At 42.0% G+C, this 21476-nt stretch overlaps 2 protein-coding genes across 8 annotated transcripts in view; one reads left to right on the forward strand and one right to left on the reverse strand.

Annotated features, from left to right (window-relative positions):
• gpr34b (G protein-coupled receptor 34b) overlaps positions 1 to 8721 on the reverse strand; it is a 47047-nt gene extending 38326 nt beyond the window's left edge. For all 3 annotated transcript variants that reach the window (XR_011886316.1, XM_072260442.1, XM_072260441.1), the window contains exon 1: positions 8626 to 8721. The gene's annotated coding sequence lies outside the window, so the exon portion shown is untranslated. The remainder of the gene's footprint in view (positions 1 to 8625) is intronic.
• The window catches only part of caska (calcium/calmodulin-dependent serine protein kinase a), a 410842-nt gene that overhangs the window by 182111 nt on the left and 207255 nt on the right, over positions 1 to 21476 (forward strand). For 4 of the 5 annotated variants that reach the window (XM_072260443.1, XM_072260444.1, XM_072260445.1 and 1 more), the window contains exon 6: positions 18275 to 18377. The exons of the other annotated variant lie outside the window; for it this stretch is intronic. In XM_072260443.1, the coding sequence (XP_072116544.1) occupies positions 18275 to 18377 (103 nt within the window). The remainder of the gene's footprint in view (positions 1 to 18274; positions 18378 to 21476) is intronic. 5 annotated transcript variants of the gene reach the window in all.

Here is a 21476-nt window from a genome sequence, read left to right on the forward strand (position 1 = left end):
ATGATATTGGCTAGCTTGCCTTCATATTTCATCTTTTTCTGCCTTATGACTTATTTAGTTGCCTTCTGTTTTTTTTAATGTGTACCAATCCTCTACCTTCTCACTAATTTTTGCTATATTATATGCCTTCTCTTTTGCTTTTATGGTGATCTTGACTTCCCTTGTCAGCCATGGTTACGTCATCCTGTCTTGAGAATACGACCACCTCTTTGGAATGTACCTATCCTGCACCTCCTGAATATTGCCCAGAAAATGCAACCGATGCTGTTCTGCCGTCATCCCAACTAGTGCCCCCTTCCAATCAGCTTTGGCCAGCTTCCCTCTTATACCTCTATATTTACCTTTACTTCACTGTTATATTGATACATCTGACTTTAGCTTCTCCCTCTCGAATTGCAGGGTGAAGTCTATCATATTATGCTGACTGCTCCCCAAAGGGTTCCTTTACCTTAAGATCCCCATTCAAATCAGGTTCATTACACAACACCCAATCCAGAATAGCCTTTCCCAGTGGAAAGCTGTCTCACAGTCATTCTACAAATTCTCTCCTTTGAGATCCAGCACTAACCTAATGTTCCCAATCAACCTGCATAATGAAACCCCCAGTGGTTCTCATAACATTGCTGTCTTGAAATGCCTTTTCTTTCTTCAGTTGTAATTTGTAGCCTGCAACCTGGAGCCCGGTATATACAGTATTGTGCAAAAATCATAAGCACATTATATACATTATCCCTAGCTCCCAGTCATATTTTCACTATGGATGTCCAGTCCCTGTACACCTCCATCTCCCGCCAGGAAGGCCTCAAACATAGAATAGTACAGCACAGTACAGGCCCTTCGGCAGACAATGTTGTGCCAACCCTTAAACCCTGCCTCCCATATAACCCCACCACCACCTTAAATTCCTCCATATACCTGTCTGGTGGTCTCTTAAATTTCACTAGTGTATCTGCCTCCACCACTGACTCAGGCAGTGCATTCCACGCACCAACCACTCTCTGAGTAAAAAACCTTCCTCTAATATCCCCCTTGAACTTCTCACCCCTTACCTTAAAGCCATGTCCTCTTGTATTGAGCAGGGGTGCCCAGGGGAAGAGGCACTGGATGTCCACTCATATCTATTCCTCTTAATATCTTGTACTCCTCTATCATGTCTCTTCTCATCATCCTCTCCAAAGAGTAAAGCCCTAGCTCCCTTAATCTCTGATCATAATGCATACTCTCTAAACCAGGCAGCATCCTGGTAAATCCCCTCTGTACCCTTTCCGATGCTTCCACATCCTTCCTATAGTGAGGCAACCAGAACTGGACACAGTACTCCAAGTGTGGCCTAACCAGAGTTTTATAAAGCTGCATCATTACCTTACGACTCTCAAACTCTATCCCTCGACTTATGAAAGCTAACGCCCGATAAGCTTTCTTAACTACCCTATCTACCTGTGAGGCAACTTTCAGGGATCTGTGGATATGTACCCCCAGATCCCTCTGCACCTCCACACTACCAAGTATCCTGCCATTTACTTTGTACTCTGCCTTGGAGTATGTCCTTCCAAGTGTACCACCTTGCACTTCTCTGGGTTGAACTCCATCTGCCATTTTTCAGCCCACTTCTGCTTCCTATCAATGTCTCTCTGCAATCTTTGACAATCCTCTACACTACCCACAACACCACCAACCTTTGTGTTGTCTACAAACTTGCCAACCCACCCTTCTACCCCCACATCCAGGTCGTTAATAAAAATCACGAAAAGTAGAGGTCCCAGAACCGATCCTTGTGGGACACCACTAGTCACAACCCTCCAATCCGAATGTACTCCCTCCACCACGACCCTCTGCCTTCTGCAGGCAAGCCAATTCTGAATCCACCTGGCCAAACTTCCCTGGATCCCATGCCTTCTGGCTTTCTGAATAAGCCTACCATGTGGAACCTTGTCAAATGCCTTACTAAAATCTATGTAGCTAACATCCACTGCACTACCCTCATCTATATGCCTGGTCACCACCTCAAAGAACTCTATCAGGCTTGTTGGACATGATCTGCCCTTCACAAAGCCATGCTGACTGTCCCTGATCAGACCATGATTCTCTAAATGCGCATAGATCCTATCTCTAAGAATCTTTTCCAACAGCATTCCCACCACAGACGTAAGGCTCACTGGTCTATAATTACCCGGTCTATCCCTACTACCTTTTTTGAACAAGGAGATAACATTTGCCTCCCTCTGAGCCTCCAGTACCATTCCCGTGGACAATGAGGACATAAAGATCCTAGCCAGAGGCTCAGCAATCTCCTCCCTCGCCTCGTGGAGCAGCCTGGGGAATATTCCGTCAGGCCCCGGGGACTTATCCATCCTAATGTATTTTAACAACTCCAACACCTCCTCTCCCTTAATATCAACATGCTCCAGAACATCAACCTCACTCATATTGTCCTCACCATCATCAAGTTCCCTCTCATTGGTGAATACCGAAGAGAAGTATTCATTGAGGAGCTCGCTCACTTCCACAGCCTCCAGGCACATCTTCCCACCTTTATCTCTAATCGGTCCTACCTTCACTCCTGTCATCCTTTTGTTCTTCACATAATTGAAGAACGCCTTGGGGTTTTCCTTTACCCTACTCGCCAAGGCCTTCTCATGCCCTTTTCTCGCTCTCCTCAGCCACTTCTTAGGCTGCTTTCTTGCTACCCTATATTCCTCAATAGACCCATCTGATCCTTGCTTCCTAAACCTCATGTATTCTGCCTTCTTCCACCTGACTAGGTTTTCCACCTCACTTGTCACCCATGGTTCCTTCACCCTACCATTATTTATCTTCCTCACTGGGTCAAATTTATCCCTAACTTCCTGCAAGAGATCTCTCAACATCAACCAGATGTCCATAGTACATCTCCCTGCAAAAACATCATCCCAATTCACACCCGCAAGTTCTAGCCTTATAGCCTCATAATTTACCCTTCCCCAATTAAAAATTTTCCTGTCCTCTCTGATTCTATCCTTTTCCATGATAATGCTAAAGGCCAGGGAGCGCTGGTCACTGTCCCCCAGATGTTCACCCATGGAGAGATCTGTGACCTGACCGGGTTCGTTACCTAATACTATATCTAGTTTGGCATTCCCCCTAGTCGGCCTTTCAATATACTGTAACAGGAATCAGCCCTGTACTCACTTAACAAGCTCTGCCCCGTCTAAACCATTGGAACTAATCTGGTGCCAATCAATAGTAGGGAAGTTAAAGTTACCCATGATAACAACCCAGTTATTTTTGCATCTTTCCAAAATCTGCCTCCTAATCTGCTCCTCGGTACCTCTGATTCTACCAGGGGGCCTGTAGAATACTCCCAGTAGAGTAACTGCTCCCTTCCTGTTCCTGACTTCCACCCATACTGACTCAAAAGAGGATCCTGCTACGTTACCCACCCTTTCTGTAGCTGTAATAATAACCCTGACCAGTAATGCCACACCTCCTCCCCTTTCTCCCTCCTCTCTATCCTTTGTAAAACACTGAAATCCAGGAATACTGAGAATCCATTCCTGCCCTGGTGCCAGCCAAGTCTCTGTAATGGTCACTACATCATAATTCCATGTATGTATCCAAGCTCTCAGTTTATCACCTTTGTTCCTGATGCTTCTTGCATTGAGGTACACACACTTCAGCCCTTCTACCTTACTACCTTTACACCCTTTATTCTGCTTCTCTTTCCTCAAAGCCTCTTTATATGTTAGATCTGGCATTACTCCATGCACTATACTTGCAGTCCTCACATGACCTTTATCCTCCTCCACCTCACTATCTGCTCTAACACTCTGGTTTCCCTCTCCCTGCAAATCTAGTTTAAACCCCCCCCCCCCCCCCAGAGCAGCACTGGTAAATCTACCTGCAAGGATGTTAGTCCCCCTCCAGTTCAGGTGCAAAGGTCTGACCTTCCCTGGAACAAGGCCCAATTGTCCAGAAACATGAAGATCTCCCTCCTGCACCAACTCCTTAGCCACATATTTAGCTGCATTATCTTCCTATTTCTAGCCTCACTAGCATGTGGCACAGGTAGCAATCCTGAGATTGCAACCCTGGAGATCCTGTGCTTCAGCTTTGCGCCTAACTCCCTAAACTCTCTTTGCAGGATCTCCTCCTCCTTCCTATCCACATCATTCGTCCCTACATGGACCATGACATCTGGCTGCGCACCCTCCCTCTTGAGAATACTGAGAATTTGATCCAAGATATCATGGACCCTGGCACTAAGGAGGCAACAGACCATCCGGGATTCTTGATCTTTCCTACAGAACCTCTTATCTTCCCCCTAACTATCGAACCCCCTATCACTACTGCTCTCCTCTTTTCCCTCCTTCCCTTCTGAGCTGAGGGTCCAGTCTCGGTGCCAGAGATGCAACCACTGCAACTTGTCCCTGGTAGGTCGTCCCCACCAATAGTATCCAAAACGGTGTACTTATTGTTGATGGGAACGGCCACAGGGGTGCTCTGCTCATTCTGTCTATTCGCCTTCCCTCTCCTGGCAGTCACCCAGCTTCCTGCCTCCTGACTTTTAGGGGTGATTATCTCCCTGAAACTCCTGTCTATTTCTGGCTCTGCCTCAGGAATGATCCAAAGTTCATCCAGCTCCAGCTCCAGTTCCCTAACTCAGTTTGTCAGGAGCTGCAACACACATCAAAGTTGCTGGTAAACGCAGCAGACCAGGCAGCATCTCTAGGAAGAGGTACAGTCGACATTTCGGGCAGAGACCCTTCGTCAGGACTAACTGAAGGAAGAGCTAGTAAGAGATCTGAAAGGGGGAGGGGGAGGGGGAGATCCAAAATGATAGAAGAAGACAGGAGGGGGAGGGATGGAGCCAAAAGCTGGACAGGTGATTGGCAAAAGGGATATGAGAGGATCATGGGACAGGAGGCCCAGGGAGAAAGAAAAGGGGGAAGGGGGACAGGAGGCCCAGGGAGAAAGAAAAGGGGGAGGATGGGCAAGGGGTATAGTGAGAGGGGCAGAGGGAGAAAAAGGAGAAAGAGAGAAAGAATGTGTGTATATAAATAACGGATGGGGTACAAGGGTGAGGTAGGGCACTAGTGGAAGTTTGAGAAGTCAATGTTCATGCCTCATTTTCAAATCTCTTACTAGCTCTTCTTTCAGTTACTCCTGACGAAGAGTCTCAGCCCGAAAAGTCGACTGTACCTCTTCCTAGAGATGCTGCCTGGCCTGCTGCATTCATCAGCAACTTTGATGTGTGTTGCTTGAATTTCCAGCATCTGCAGACTTCCTCGTGTTTGCATTGTCAGGAGCTGCAGCTGGATGCACCTTTTACAGGTGTAGTCATCATCAGGGACAATTGTGCTCGCCCTGACTTCCCACATACTTTAAATGGAGCACTTGACTACCCTAACTGCTGTCTCCATTACCTACTCCTAAGTTAATTAGATTAATCAAAGCTCTTTGTTTCTTTCTAGACACCAGACATAACCAGTTCTCCACTAGCACCACTCTCTTCCGTCTTGTAGAACTTGACCTCACTCTAAATAGTTCGGCTCCTCTGACTTCCTTCACACAGAAGGTATAGCCATGGGCACTCGCATGGGTCTCAGCTATGCCTGCCTTTTTCTCAGCTATGTGGAACAGTCTGTGTTCCAAGCCTACACTGGTGTTCGTCCTCCCACTTTTCCTACGCTATATCAAAGACTGCATTGGTGCTACTTCCTGCGCCCATATTGAGCTCGTCAGCTTCATCTACTTTGCCTTCAACTTGCAACCCCCCACTTTCTCAATCTCACTGTCTCTATCTCTGGAGGCAGCTTATCTACTGATGTCTATTAAAAACCCACAGACTCTCATGGATATTTGGACTATACCTCTTTCTGTTACTTGTAAAATCGCCATCCCCTTCTCTCAAATCTTCCGTCTCCACCACATCTGCTCTCAGGATGAGGCTTCTCATTCCAGAATGAAGGAGATGTACTCCTTTTTCAAAAAAAGGGGGGCATCCCTTCCTCCACCATGGACACTGCCCTCAACTGCATCTGTTCCATTTCACACATACCTGCTTTTACCCCATCCTCCTGCCACCCTACCAGGGATGGGGTTCCTCATGTCCTCACCTACCACCCCACCAGCCACTACATCCAGCACATAATATCCGGAACTTCCGCCATCTCCAACAGGATCCTACCACCAAGCACATCTTTCCCTCCAAACCCCGCCCCCCCCCCCAAACTTAACTTTCTGCTTTCTGCAGGAATTGCTCCCTAAGTGACTTCCTTGTCCATTCGACCCTCCCTACTGATCTCTCTCCTGGCACTTACCCTTGCAAGCGGAACAAGTGGTGCACATGCCCCTCCTTCCTCACTACCAATTCCACTACCCATTCCCATTCCAATATGTCAGTCCATGGCCATCTGTACTGTCGCGGTGAGGCCACACTCAGACTGGAGGAACAACACCTTACATTCTGTCCGGGTAGCCTCCAGCCTGATGGCTTGAATATTGATTTCTCAAACTTCTGGTATTGACCCCTCCCCCCTTCAGCATTCCCCAACCCTTTTTCCCACTTTCAGCTTATCTCCTTGCCTGTCTGTCGCCTCCCTCTGGTGTTTCTCACCCATTTTCTTTCTTCCATGGCCTTCTGTCCTCTCCTATTAGAATCCCCCTTCTCTCTTTCACCAATCAACTTCCCAGCTCTTTAGCTCACTCCTCCCCCTCCAGGTTTCACCTATTACCTATATTTCTCCCTTCCCTGCCCCCACTTTTGAATCTACTCATCTTTTTTTCCTACTGAAGGGTCTTGGCCTGAAACTATACTCTTTTTTATTGGGGCCGCCTGGCCTGCTGAGTTCCTCCAGCATTTTGTGTGTGTTGCTTGGATTTCCAGCATCTGCAGATTTTCTCTTGTTATGTCAGCACATATATATGTAGCTAGTGTGCCTTGGACTTTTGCACAGTGACGTGTTTGTTAATGTGGACCAGAGAGAGAGTTTGAGAACAAAGAATTTTGGGAGTGAAGGTGGAGTGCCTTGAAAGGGTGTGGGGTGGGTGGCAGAGGATGACTGCCAAGGGTTGGTTTATTGATCATTACAGGATGTCTCTCTGGTGTTCCTGCTCCCTCCCTCTCCCTTTCCTTCTCCCTAAATCCTTCCTACTCTCAGGCCACAATAGATACCCATATCAGAATCAGGTTTATCATCACTCACATATGTCAGAAATTTGTTTTTTTTTTGTGGCAACAGTACAGTGTAAAACATAAAACTACTATAGTACTGTGCAAATGTCTTAGGCATCCTAGCTACAGTATATCAGCACCTTTGCTTCCATTGATTTGAGCTTATCAACGTCTAGAAAATGACAACCTACAAATTCCTGTGTACTAATAGTAGAATTACATCAGACCAACATACGACTTGGCCCAGTAGGCCAAGCGTTGCCTATTTCCACACGTGATGGATGCATGAGTATCAAGCACTTAGCAGAAGTTTGGAAATCTGGTTGGCTGCTCCCAGGATCCACCCATCTGATGTGAGATCCTGGTACCACATGCAGAAAAAAACTAATGCTACCTCAAATAGCATGGAAAATATGTTCGTGTTGCAATGATGAGTCATGACCTGAAGAGCCTGGTCAAATTTGCAGTGCGATGCAAAACTATGTGCAACTGGTTTTAATCATGCTTCACTCAAAGGGGAAAAGTGGAGGGTGCAGGTGTGCAAACCATCCATTTTCAGTTACATGAAGCTGGAAATTATTATGATTGTGCAATTGAGTTCACAAGAAAGTGTTTTAATACTGCTAAGTTCTCCAAATTTTAATCCATTTGCAGCAGTTTTGCATATCTGAGTAATCCATAATTATTTTCATGCAATTTAATCATTTTATTTTTTCTGCTTATGATGTCGCTGATCCTTGTCATCAGTAATCTTAAATGCATTTAACTACATCACTAATGCTGCAAATAAATGTGGTGAATTTTTGAGACCGTCTTGCTCGTGTCACACTATTTCCTAACCAACTCTATATTTCGACCTAATGAAGTCTTGTGTGAACTTATCACCTGCCTCTTTGGACTCCAAATAAATGACATCTGTAGACAAACCCTTCACCACTACTTGAATTGCCTCAGAAAATTCCATGAGTTTCATAAGACTTCGATTACCTTTTATAAATTTATTCTGATTCTCTTTAATCAAATGAAAAGCTTCCATCATGTTAATTAAAATTGCTGTGATGGCAGATAGTAGACTGACTGATCTGTAGTTATTGACTTAACCCACCTTTCTTAGTAATACAGTAATGTGCTCAATTTTCTAATCTATGTTGAAGATTCCTAAATCAAGAGAGCAGTCATCTGATGTGTACAGTTTACAATCTTATTTACTGATGATAAGCAGTCAAGAAATCTACATACTTAATTCTTCAGAGGCAGCCAAACTGCACTGTGCAATGCAACTGTAACACAACATTCTGCATTCTGTTACTGCTTTTCTTCTTGTATTACCTCACGTACTTGATCTGTACTTGATCACGTACTTGATCTGTATGGTTAGCATTCAAAATTTAAGTTTTTTGCTGCATCTCTGAAGGATAATAAACCAATTCCAATAGAGATCAAATATTACATGAATAAAGTGAATCACATACCTGTGAAGTCCTATGTATAATGGGAGTCAGTTCAATTTGACTTTTGTATGCAGATGCCTAGCATAAAAGGTTATTTCAAAGAAGCTTAACTGTAGTTTATTCCTCTTTCACTTCTGGTCAATGTTTGTGGATTTCCTTTCTTGAGTAATTTTACCAAAGCCTCAACTTAACTATTTGCATCTGTATCCTTTTCCCCCGGATGCGGTGTGTTAATATATTTTAAGATTAAAGACTTCAGCATGTTATCTTTTCAAAATATTCAAGTTAAATATATACAGATGAAAAAAATGATTTTATTTATATTACATTTTATGATCTTCCAAAATGTTTCACAGTCAAAACAAGTAATTTTGAAGTAAGATAGGAAATTTGAACATCTCACACAGCAACAAGATGGTGGAACAATAATGTAGTATTAGTTATGTTGATTAAATTTGTTGATAAAGACAAGTGCCTGTTCTTCAAAACAGATTTCTTATCACCAAGATGGCATGTGGAGCCTTCTTTTAATCTCTGATTCAAACTTTGTAACAGTATTAGTGCTGCATTCTTTTTGTATTGTGCTCTGTCAGTGTCAGCTTACAGTTGCAAAAAAAAGCTTCTGAACTCTTTGCAATTACCTAGTTTTGGGCATTAATTACTCATAAAATGTGGTCTGATCCTCATCTAAGTCACAATAATAGACAAACATAATCTGCCTAAACTAATAACACAGTTATGCTCCTCGTCAATACTGAATATACCATTTAAACAATCGCAGTTTAGGTTCAAAAAAGAATGTCATAGTCATACTTTATTGATCCCAGGGGAAATTGGTTTTCGTTACAGTTGCACCATAATAATAAATAGTTATAAAACCATAAATAGTTAAATAGTAATATGTAAATTATGCCAGGAAATAAGTCCAGGACCAGCCTATTGGCTCAGAGTGTCTGACACTCCAAGGGAGGAGTTGTAAAGTTTGATGGCCACAGGCAGGAATGACTTCCTATGATGCTCTGTGTTGCATCTCAGTGGAATGAGTCTCTGGCTGAATGTACTCCTGTGCCCAACCAGTATATTATGTAATGGATGGGAGACATTGTCAAGATGGCATGCAACTTGGACAGCATCCTCTTTTCAGAAATGTAAACCTCTGGGGTAATGCCTTCTACAAAGCTATTTGGAGTCAAGTGTTCCAATCAATGTGATGAGATTGGAGGTGTGGGTTGCAGAGATGCCTTGGCTAGAGATACACAAAGTCAGGTTATTGACAGAGCCTGCTCTTCTCAAGAAAGATCTGTTTATGTTCACCATGCCTCAATCGAAACAACTGTCGGAGGACCTCAGAAGAAGAATTGTAGAGATGCATGAAGCTGGAAAAGGGTACAAAAATATTTCTAAACACCTGAGTGTTCATCAGTCCACAGTAAGAGAAATTGTCTACAAATGGAGGAAATTCAGTATTCAGTATTGTTGCTACTCCTTCCTTCAGTTAGTCCTGACGAAGGGTCTCGGCCTGAAACGTTGACTGCACCTCTTCCTAGAGATGCTGCCTGGCCTGCTGCGTTCACCAGCAACTTTGATGTGTGTTGTTGCTACTCTTGGTAGGAGTGGGCATCCTGCAAAGATCACATTAAGAGCACAGTGTGAAATGCTGAAGGAGGTGAAAACCCAAGGATAACAGCAAAAGACCTGCAAGAATCTCTAGAATTTGCTAAAGTCTCTGTTCATGTGTCCATTATAAGAAAATCACTGAATAAGAATGGTACTCATAGAAAGATACCACTGAGGAAACCACTGTTCTCCAAATAAAAGCATTGCCCCGCATCTCAAGTTTGCAAAAGACAACCTGGATGTCTGGACGTCCCACAATACCTCTGGGACAATGTTCTGTGGACAGATGAGATAAAAGTTGAAATTATTGGCAGAAGTGCACACCACTATGTTTGGGGGGAAAAGGGCACTGCACACCAACACTTACACCTCACCCCAACTGAAGCGTGGTTGAAGGAGCATCATGGTTTGGGACTGCTTTGCTCTCTCAGGGCCTGGACAGCTTGGAATGGTTGAGGGAACAGTGAATTCAAAATTGCATCAAGACATTCTGCAGGAGAATGTCAGAGTTGCGGTCCATCACCTGAAGCTCAGTAGAAGTTGAATGAAGCAACAAAACAATGATCTGAAACATGAGTAAATCAACAACAGAATAGTTTAAAAAGAAGAAAATTCATGTTTTAGAATGGGCCAAGTCAGAGCCCAGGTCTTAACCCAATTAAGATGCTGTAGCTTGACCTGAAGAGGGCTGTTCATGCAAAGTATCTCAGAAATACTGATGAGCTGAGGCTATTTTGTATGGAGGAATGGTGTAAAATCCCTCCTTGCCATTGTGCAATTCTGATCTACAGCTACAGGAAACTTATTGCTGATAAGGGGATACAGGAAACTTATTGCTGATAAGGGAGATTCTACCGTTCATTAAGTACAAAGGTTCACATACTTTTTCCAGCTTGGACTGTGAATTGAGAATGTATTCAATAAAGACATGAAAAGTACAATTGTTTGTGTGTTATTAGTTTAGAAATGACTTAGATGAAGATCAGACCACATTGTATGATTGATTAATGCAGAAAACCAGGTAATTGCAAAGGGTTCACAAATTTTCCCTTCATGATTTTTATAAATGACCTGGATGGAGAAGTGGAGGGATGGGTTAGTAAACATGCTGATGACACAATGGTTGGGGTGTTGTGGTTAGTGTCAGAGGTTACAGCGGGACATCAATAGGATGCAAAACTGGGCTGAGGAGTTCAATCCATCTAAGTGTGAGGTGGTTCATTTTGGTAGGTCAAATATGATGACAGAATATGGTATTAATGGTAAGACTCTTGGCAGTGTGGAAGATCAGAGGAATCTTGGGGACTGAGTCCATAGGATACTCAAAGCTGCTGTGCAGGTTGACTGCGCAGGGATACGGTGCATTGACCTTCATCAACCATGGGATTGAGTTCAAGAGCCGAGAGGTAATGTTTCAGCTATATAGGACCCTGATCAGAGGCCACTTGGAGTACTGTGCTCAGTTCTGGTCACCTCAATGCAGGAAGGATGTGGAAACTTATAGAAAGGGTGCAGAGGAGATTTACAAGGATGTTGCCTGGATTGGGGAGCATGCCTTATGAGAATAGGTTAAGTGAGCTTGGCCTTTTCTCCTTGGAGTGATGGAGGATGAGAGGTGACCTAATAGAGGTGTATAAGATGATGAGAGGCCTTGATCGTGTTGAGAGTCAGAGGCTTTTTCCCAGGGCTGAAATGGCTAGCACAAGAGGGCACAGTTTTAAGGTGCTTGGAAGTAGGTACAGAGGAGATGTCAGGGGTAAGTTTTTTTTATGCAGAGTGGTGACTGCATGGAATGGGCTGCCAGCGACAGTGGTGGAGGCAGATATAATAGGGTCTTTTAAGAGACTCCTGGATAGATACATGGAGCTTAGAAAAATAGAGGGCTATGGGTAACCCTAAGTAATTTCTAAATCAAATACCTGTTCAGCACAGCATTGTGGCCCGAAGGGCCTGTATTGTGCTGTAGGTGTTCTATGTTTCTGTGTTTAATTCTGTTTCCCATTCCCATTCCAATGTGTTAGTCTATGGCCACCTGTACTGCCACAATGAAGCCACTCTCAGGTTGGAAGAGCAATACCTCATATTACATCTGGGTAACCTCCAACCTGATGGCGTTGGTATTGATTCCTCTAGCTTCTGATAATTTCTCCCCCTTCTCTTTTTTTTTCCGTTCCCCATTCTGGCTGCTTTCTTACCCTGTCTTTTCTCTGCATCTGCCTATCATCTCCTTCTGGTGCCTCTCCTTCCCTTTCTTCCTTGGTCCACTCTCCTATCAGATTCCTTCTTAGTCTTGTACCTTTTCCACCTGTCACCTCCCAGTTTCTCACTTCATTATCCCTCTCCCACCTATCCACCTTGCTCCTCACCTGGCTTCACCCATCCCCTGCTATCTTATACCCTCCCCCTTCCACCCCAATGTTCTTATTCTGGCTCCCCCCCCCCCTTTCTTTCCAGTCCTTTTGAGGTGTGTCATCCCAGAATGTCAACTGTTTAATCTCTATTGACGCTGCCTGACCTGCTGAGTTCTTCCAGCAGTTGGTGTGTTATTGTGTCTGTAATGACCATCAAGCACACATCTCACTAATGCGATTTTCCTCTCTAGACCTGCCCACCTGCTCCGCTGCTCCCTCCCTTCTCCACTCCAATCCCCACCCCCACCAGCTGTTAACCTGCCAACTAGCACATTTTTTTGGTATAGGGAGGAACTGAGAGCACTCAGGGGAAGCTCATGTGGTCACAGAGGAAACATGCAAACTGCATAGATATGATACTCAAGATCAATATTGAACCCAGATCCTGGGCAAGGTAGTGGTGGCAGTAGTAGTAGGAGCACAAGCAAAACTCGATCCAAAGTGTCAGCTCAATTGTGATTTGGTTGCAGTTGAATGTTGCAGTGACTCATAAAATCAAATCTTTAGGAAGATTTGGCAGCTTGCGGAAATGTTTAGCCAGGATCGCTAACCAAACAATAGTAACAAAGGGAATGCCTGAACAAGAAATAAGTTATCCTCATCTGAAACATTAACTGTTCCTGTTTCCACGGGTGTTGCTTCACCTGGGTTTTTCCAGCATTCTCTGTTTGTATATCATATTGATTCAGTTTTTCTTGTTTTGTGTTAAAAGAACCAAGCAGCTTATTGTGCTTCCATTTTGACTCAATCTGTCAGAGACATTCCCTTTGTTCTGTAAATCCTTAACTTCCTTTTCTTCTGAAAACTAATTTGTGTTCACCCCTTTCCCAATTCTGATGTAGGGTCACAGGCACAAACAGTTTCTTTTTATATATGTTGCCTGACCTACTGAATTTTTCCAACGTTTTCTGTTTTCATATTTTCATCATGTACATTTTGTTTTAAACATTTCTATAACAAATTCTTATTAGCTGGAAACATATTGAGAAGTTTCATCATTTAAAGGATAAGGACTCCTGTGCAGTGAATCAAACTGTCCTGGCCTTGATATTAACTGAACTGCTGTATTGCAGGAAGACCAGTGGTTGGAAATATACATGATACAAAGAAATTATACTGTTTAATCATCTTGGTCTGAATATCCCCAGTAAGTCCTGGCCATACAGATCAGGAAAATTTCAGAATTGATATTGTACCTCTGCAAAATTAGCTGGTTCCAACCATCGTTGGTAACAATGGCATCTCTGTTGACTTCAAATCCTCCACAATTGGAAAGAAGCAGATCAGGAATTTTCCCGATAGTTTTGTTGAGTCTACTTGTGTCCATCACTTGAACATTGTTAGGCTCATTGTTGTGATTCCCACGATTGAATGCCTACAATATTCATTTTTAAGCTCTGCATTTACATTTAGGCAAAGTACCATAACATAGGATTATAATCTCAAATATTTTCAGGCAAAGTTTCAGAGTTAAATAAGTGAGGATGGTTGGAGTATTCAGGTGTACTAGTAATAGTATAATGGTTGTACATATGTTGACTAGTAACTAAATGTTGCCTGTCAGTGAGAATTAGAGACATTTAAAAAAACTCGTACCTACTTGAAAATGAATTGGAAGATTACGGATTTCTGCGTTAGTGGGTCTCATAGGTTTATCATTGTTAAATAACTAATGAAATTCTTGAAGATAATTTCCGCAGCTCAGTTGTTCCTCAGATTCTTTATTATTTGCCCATGAGAATATTGCTCAGAAGCCAGTATCCATTGTCCATTTCTAACTGTCTTTAAGAAGATGGCTGTGAGCCATAGCAGTCTTCATTGAGAGAGTACTACTTGTATATAACAATAGGACGGTGATGTATTTTCAGATTACGATGTTGATTCAGAGGGAATGTACAGATAGTGCTGCCCTGCACCTCCTGAGCATCAGATCTATGGCCAAAGAAGCACTGGTGAATTGCTGTAGTGAATATCACAGGCAATACAGACCTCAACCATGGTCTACCACTGAAAGAGTTTGTTTAGGGAATGAAGAAATAGACTGCCATTGGCCTGAATGAATGCAGCTCCATCAACATGAAGCTGAACACAGCCCAGGGTAAAGTAGCTGCTTCATTATTGCACATCCACCATCCAAAAAATTCCTTCCCTCAGTACATAATGGTTGCAATCTGTACCATCTTCAAAGAGTACTTTATACTTTATTGTTGCCAAACAATTGGTATTAGAACGTACAACCATCACAACAATATTTGATTCTGCGCTTCACACTCCCTGGAGTAAAAATATTAAAAATAGTTAAAATTAGTAAATATTAAAAATTTAAATTATAAATCATAAATAGAAAAAAGAAAAATGGGAAGTAAGTTAGTGCAAAAAAACCGAGAGGCAGGTCCGGATATTTGGAGGGTACAGCCCAGATCCGGGTCAGTGTCGAGGCTGCATCTATAGCACTGCTAAAGCTGTAACCATTACAATGAATGAGTGATGGACAAATGGGAACACCATCACACTGCATGTGCAGATTTCTAACTTGGAAATGTATTGTTATTTCTTCATTGCTTTGGGATCATGAAACTACTACCCACGCAGTGGTGTTGGGAGCGTCCTTTCCCAGTTCCACTTCCTTATCTCCTCAGGGTTATCTGGGGATAAAATGTAAACTGTCCTCTTACCTGCAGCAAGTAGATAGTGAAACTAATAAAGTGGTCAAATAATATTTGTATATCTAGTGCTTAGTTATGAAAGCACACTGGTTACCTGATTCTGGTTGTGACGAGAGTACACATAGATTAAGATGTTAACTGTCCTGTGCTGGCACCAATGGGATCAGCAGTTGGTCTGCCACCTGTCTTCAGGAGAAAGAGAGATAAGGAAAACAATGGAGCAGCAATTGGAGATGTTAATTAAGAGACGGAAGGAGAGCTGTCAAGATCAGCCCCCCTTCGAACCCTGAACTGTTTGAAGTGATGGACAGGCGATACCCCAGCAGGGGGATAAAAAGGGACAGGTTCGCTAAGGCAAGACACACACGACACCACGAGGTAACGAGACCCTGGAAGCGATACGCCTCCCACAAGTCGGTGGGAGTTTTGGAGGGCTGGTCGTGGGACCAAGCCATAAACGCACAGGGTGGAAAGGTACGAACGGCGGGAACCTGGTGTATGTCCGCCCTTGCCTGGGTGCCAGGTTCACCACAGAGAAACGATCGTATCTGGAAACGGAGGGGTCACGGTCGGTGACTTCAGAAGACATCACAAAGGGCTCGCCCGAAAGCTGACTGCGAAGAATATCGAAGGTCTGTGTGGAAGCCGTTTGAATATTCATTCGATTTTGCTCTCTCTCTCTCCTTCCCCCCACTGTCCATCGCCACGGCAGTGATTACTGTGAACTGAACTGAACTTTGCATCACTTTGAAACTGGTCAGTTACCCCTAGACGACGATAGAGCTTGATTGATCCTGTTATCCTAATTCTGTGTACATGTGTGTTTATCATTGCTGAACTGTTGCATTTATTATCCTTTTGATTAGAGTACTGTGTTGCTTGTTTCTTTAATAAAACTTTCTTAGTTCTAGTAATCCAGACTCCAACTGAGTGATCCATTTCTGCTGGTTTGGCAACCCAGTTACGGGGTACGTAACATGGTGAAAAGCAATATTACCTATTAAAGTTTTAACTGTAGGTAAATTTAATTTTAATGGCCAAGTAGAGAAACATTGCACATCAGATTGCAGTGTAATGGGACTGTTTATGTTATGGAGATGGATTGCAAAGAGGAGAGATACTTTTAGTTCAGTTGTGACAAAAAATGAGTGTAAATCTTTATCATGAATTTTAATGTTTCTTGTGTCTGATGCTGGTCAAAGTGTAACAGTTCTTGTAAGTTTTGAAATCACTATACATGAAGAGAAGATAAAACTGTTGATGTTATAGTAAACATTTATCAATTTCTAGTTCAGATTCAAGGAAATTATGGCCATGCATTGAGCATTATAAGTGTTTAAGAAAGGAGTTTTCCCAAAATAGTGTCAAGGAAAAACCAATTCAGTTACATTGGCTGTATACACGTTTACTAACTAGTGAGAGTGTTTCACTACCAGGACGGTTTATAACCAGAGGCTATGGTTTCAAAATTAATGACAAATAATCTAGTGCCAAAATGACAGTTTTTCAGTAATAACTCATGGTCAGGCATAAATTGTTATAAAGTGGTGGAAGTAGCTTAATGACTTTTGAAAGGAAATATTTACGTAGTTAGGGGCTGTTTGGACCATTGTTGGATTCAGTAGAGTGCTGACACAAGTTATAGTTGTAGTTTGTTCATTCCACTGAGCTTTCAGAAACCTATGCGTGGTTAAAAATAGAAACGAATCATTTGTATACTCTAGGGCAGAAATTTGTGAAATTTCTAGCCAGTTTGTAATTTACAATGATCTCTTAAGGGACTGCTTGAAAGCTGTCAATTCCACATGAATGTGTCAGCTAAATTTCCAGTATATGGAGATCTTTTAACTTTTTAAACCAGTGAACGCCAGGTGAACAATGTCAGTCGTTCCTAATCGGTTGCATATTTGTTTATCTCAAAGTCAAAGAACAAGAAGCCAATATTCACCACAGTACATTGTTTAGTAGTTTATTTACCGTGGATCAGTTAGTTATCATGCATATACAGTAATTGTGTAAGATTTTTGTGTAATTATGTAAGTTTATTAGAAAACTTAAGCTTCTATTACACCTTGGTTTGGTATTGATGAATCCTTTTTAATGAAATCACCTTTGTATATTTGAAACTAGGATATCTAAATTTGTGTTTGAAACTCAACCAACATCAATTGTGAAATTTGTCTGCTTGGCATTTCTGAGGCACTGGCCTTTTCTCGTATAGTGGCCAAAATATATGTTGTATCAATTTAGTTCCAGTTTAGACTTGTTTTGTTATGTCAATAATGTTGTGATATATGTATAACCCTTCAATAGGTTGGACTCTAGTGTTGGTATGTAAAGTATATCCCTTTTTAAAATATTTTTGTACATTTATTTTTGAAAAACTATATGCTTCAATATCTGTGTAAGCAACTTCAGTAGGTGATCCTGTATCATTGGTTTGGCATTTCTATTCAGCATTTTTAATAAACACACATGGAGAAGTCAACAAGATTTTGGAGTGGGTTCATGTTTAAGCTGTCATTGGGTGTGGGGGTAAGCGTGCAGATGGAGATGGTAATGGAGTGGGGCACCACCATATTAACATGCAATTTACATTTTTTAATTTATAGTACGTGCATGAAAAATCCATTTTAGTGTATAATTTTGAACTGTATGATCAATGCTGCAAGAGAAGTTCTGCAAGAAGTTTGCTTTTCAACTTTCACATTCTATAAGTGGAGTACACAGGAATTAGTGGGCAAAAAGCATCAACCAGTTTATAAACCGCATTCTTTCATTGATCACAGTCAAGATAAAGTGGAAGGTACTTTTTTAAAGTAATAGTTGGTAATTATTGATTTGCACATCATTCCTTTTCAAAGTTTGAAAAAAAAGCCACAAATCCAATAGTCTTTATGTTAATAAAATTGAAAAGATTAATTAGTCCTGAGCAGTTTCAATTTTGCAATAGCTCTTTTTTTGCTTCTTGTGCAGCCACACTGCGTGCTACTTGCTTCGAAGGAAAATTCAGCACCTGTGAAGCTTGGTGGGTTTGGAGTGGCTATTCAGTTAGGAGAATCTGGACTTGTTGCTGGAGGTAAGAGCAAAATCATCGAAGCATCAATAAAGAATATTCATAATGCATGCCAGCAGAGTCGATGTTTATTCAAGAAAAATGTGAACAGGTGAGATATAATGTCCAAGCACAGTCTAACCAACCATGGCAGCACAAGTTAAATGCAAAGGACATGCAAATGACGAATGTGCCACAGGAACAGTGTGCCCAGAAAGGAAAGTTGGTTGTGTAGGTCTCACTCAGTACAGTGAAGACTGAGAGAGGGAGGAGTAGCATAAGCAATCTTGGGGATCCATGCAGCAAAACCCTAACCCTAACAAATGTAGGCCATTAACAGCTCAGAATAAAATTAAAATGTTGTTAGTAAGTTATAGAAATCTGATTATATAGAGACAGACTAGAAACAATACAGTTCAGCAGATGTAGTCTTTTATCCGTTTAAAGAAATGTAATTACACTGGAGATCCCTGAGAACCATGAGCCAAAAACAATCACTTTCCTGAAATATTAACTGGAACAAAGTCCTATTCTTGTCCAGATTGCTGAATTATAAAAGTTTGCCTGCTACACCCAACCATGAGCCTCATCCAGCTCTGCAATTCTTTCAGATTTTGAGCTCCTTCAACTTTTGCATATTCCACATTATTTGATCTTTTTCTGTATTGTCATTGTGTAAAGCAAAGTAAGATGCATATCATTATCCTTGTAAATAACTGGCCCTATATCTTATGGTCTTCTGCTCTTATATCTTATGGTCTTATGGCCTATCCATCCATCCATCCTTTTGGGCATTGGGGAGAAATAAAGAATTATCTTACATTTTTGATCATTTGTCCTCAGACTCTCTGGTAGGAGTCACTGGCCTAATTAGAATATCTTATACAGACAGCCTTGGTCTACGACAGAGATCCATTTTTGAGAACTGTTTGTAACCTGAATTTTTCACAATTCAGAAATGAACCATGTGTGGGAGAACGCCACAGTGATGGGGGAGTGAGCAGCCACAGGTACAGCAAATGCCAATGACCCACTGAGTGAATGAGGAGTCTGCTCAGCACTCTCACCTATACTCAGCTCATTCCAGCTCTTCATTGTTGTGGTGTGGAGAGAAGGCACACGCAAATGACCCGTTCCACCAGGCAGAAGATGTCCTGACGAAGGGTCTCGGCCTGAAACGTCGACTGCACCTCTTCCTAGAGATGCTGCCTGACCTGCTGCGTTCACCAGCAACTTTGATGAGCAGTCAAGACAAGTCAGGGAAAAGATAATAGAGAGGCTCAAATCTGGGGAAAGGTACAAGACCATCTCAAAGGCACTGAACATGCCTCAGAGCTCAGTGTAGTCCATCATGAAAATGTAGAAAAATTTGAAACCACAGTCAGGCTTCCCCTCTAATCTTAACGCTAAAGAAGAATTGTACTTGTAAGAGAGGCTACTGTGGCAGCATCAGTTACTCTGAGTGAGCTCAAGGTCAGTGGCTACAACTGGAGATGAAGTTCATGGCTCCACAATCTCAAAGGCCTTGCACAAAAATGGTATTTATGGAAGAGTGGCAAGGAAAACACCCTAGTTAAAAAAAAAAAAGCATAGCCTTGCCCATAAAGACTTTGCAAAGAGTCATTTAGAAGATACTGTAAAGATGTGGAAGAAAGTCTTGTGGTCAGATGAGACGTAAAGTGGAACTTGGCCTCAATGTTAAGCAGTATTTGCATCAGCCAAATAACAACATCCCTACTGTAATGTATGGTGGAGGTAGTATCATGTTATGGGGATGCTTTTCAGCACCAGGGACTGGAAATCTGGTCAGGACTGTTGGGAAGATGAACGCTGCTAAATACAGGGAGATCCTGGATAAAATCCTGCTAGCCTCTACCGGAAAGCTTAAACTGAGGAGGGCATTCATTTTTCAGCATGACAATGAACCAAAATATACTGCCAGAACATCCATGGAGTGGCTTCAAATGAAGAAAATTGATGCCCTTGAGTGGCCTAGTCAGAGTGCAGACCTTAACCTGATCAAACATCTCTGGCAAGACCTCAAGATTGCTGTCCACTGATGCTCCCCAACTAACCTGGCACAACTTGAGCAATTTTGCAAGGAGCAATGAGCAAATCTTGTTCCACCATATTGTGCAAAACTAATAGAGACTTAACAAAAAAGACTACTAGCTGTAATATCTGTGAGAGGTGGTTCAACTAAGTTCTGAGCAAAGGGGGATGAATACTTTTGAACTGCTGACATTTCAGTTTTTGAATTTTTAGTTTCTCATGCTTTACAATTTTCTCTGTTTTTTGGGCTTCTCTGTGGGGTGGGGGAGAAGGATCACGTGATCCACAAATTAAAATTTCTCAGTTAAATTGATGAAAATCCCTGGTTGTAATACTCATTTATGTGAACAAAGGGTTGGGGATGAAGACTTTTGCAAACTGAAAATTGATTTCAAAACTTTAGAAACAAAAATAGCTCTTACAATTTGCTCAGGAAACATTAAAATCCATGATCAAGATTTACAATAATTTTTGTCACGCTGGTGAACTAAAAATATCTCTTCCCTTTGCTCTCTATCTCCACAACATAAACACTTCAGCTACACTGCAATCTCATATGCCGCTTTTCTATTTAGCCACCAAAAAAATTTAAATTTCCTGCAGTTAAAACATTGATAGGTAATATTACCTTTTACCATAACCAATATGAATTGACAACCTGGCAGATCTATCTACTTGCTCATTTTTCAAAATCTTCATGCTGCAGGTAAGACTAGCATTTACATTGTATCCCTAAATACCCCTGAGAAGGAGATGGGGAAGTAGGATTTGGCAAGGATGCTCCCAACACCACTGCTTGGGTGTAGTTCCATGATCCCAACCCAAGGAAGAAATAGCAATATATTTCCAAGTTAGAAATCTGCACAAGGGAACACGCAGGTGATGGTGTTCCCATTTGCCCATCACTTGTTCATTTTAATAGTTACAGTATTACATGGTGCTATAGGAGAAGCCTATTATGTAAAGATGGCACATTGCAGATGTTATGTGCCCACTATTAGACAACTGTAGCACTGCTGAATATTGCTGTGTGTTATTTGATTTTTGTAGACAAAATTAAGAACTCAGTTC

Source organism: Mobula birostris, chromosome 6 (assembly GCF_030028105.1).
Source record: "Mobula birostris isolate sMobBir1 chromosome 6, sMobBir1.hap1, whole genome shotgun sequence".
Lineage (NCBI taxonomy): Eukaryota > Metazoa > Chordata > Chondrichthyes > Myliobatiformes > Myliobatidae > Mobula > Mobula birostris.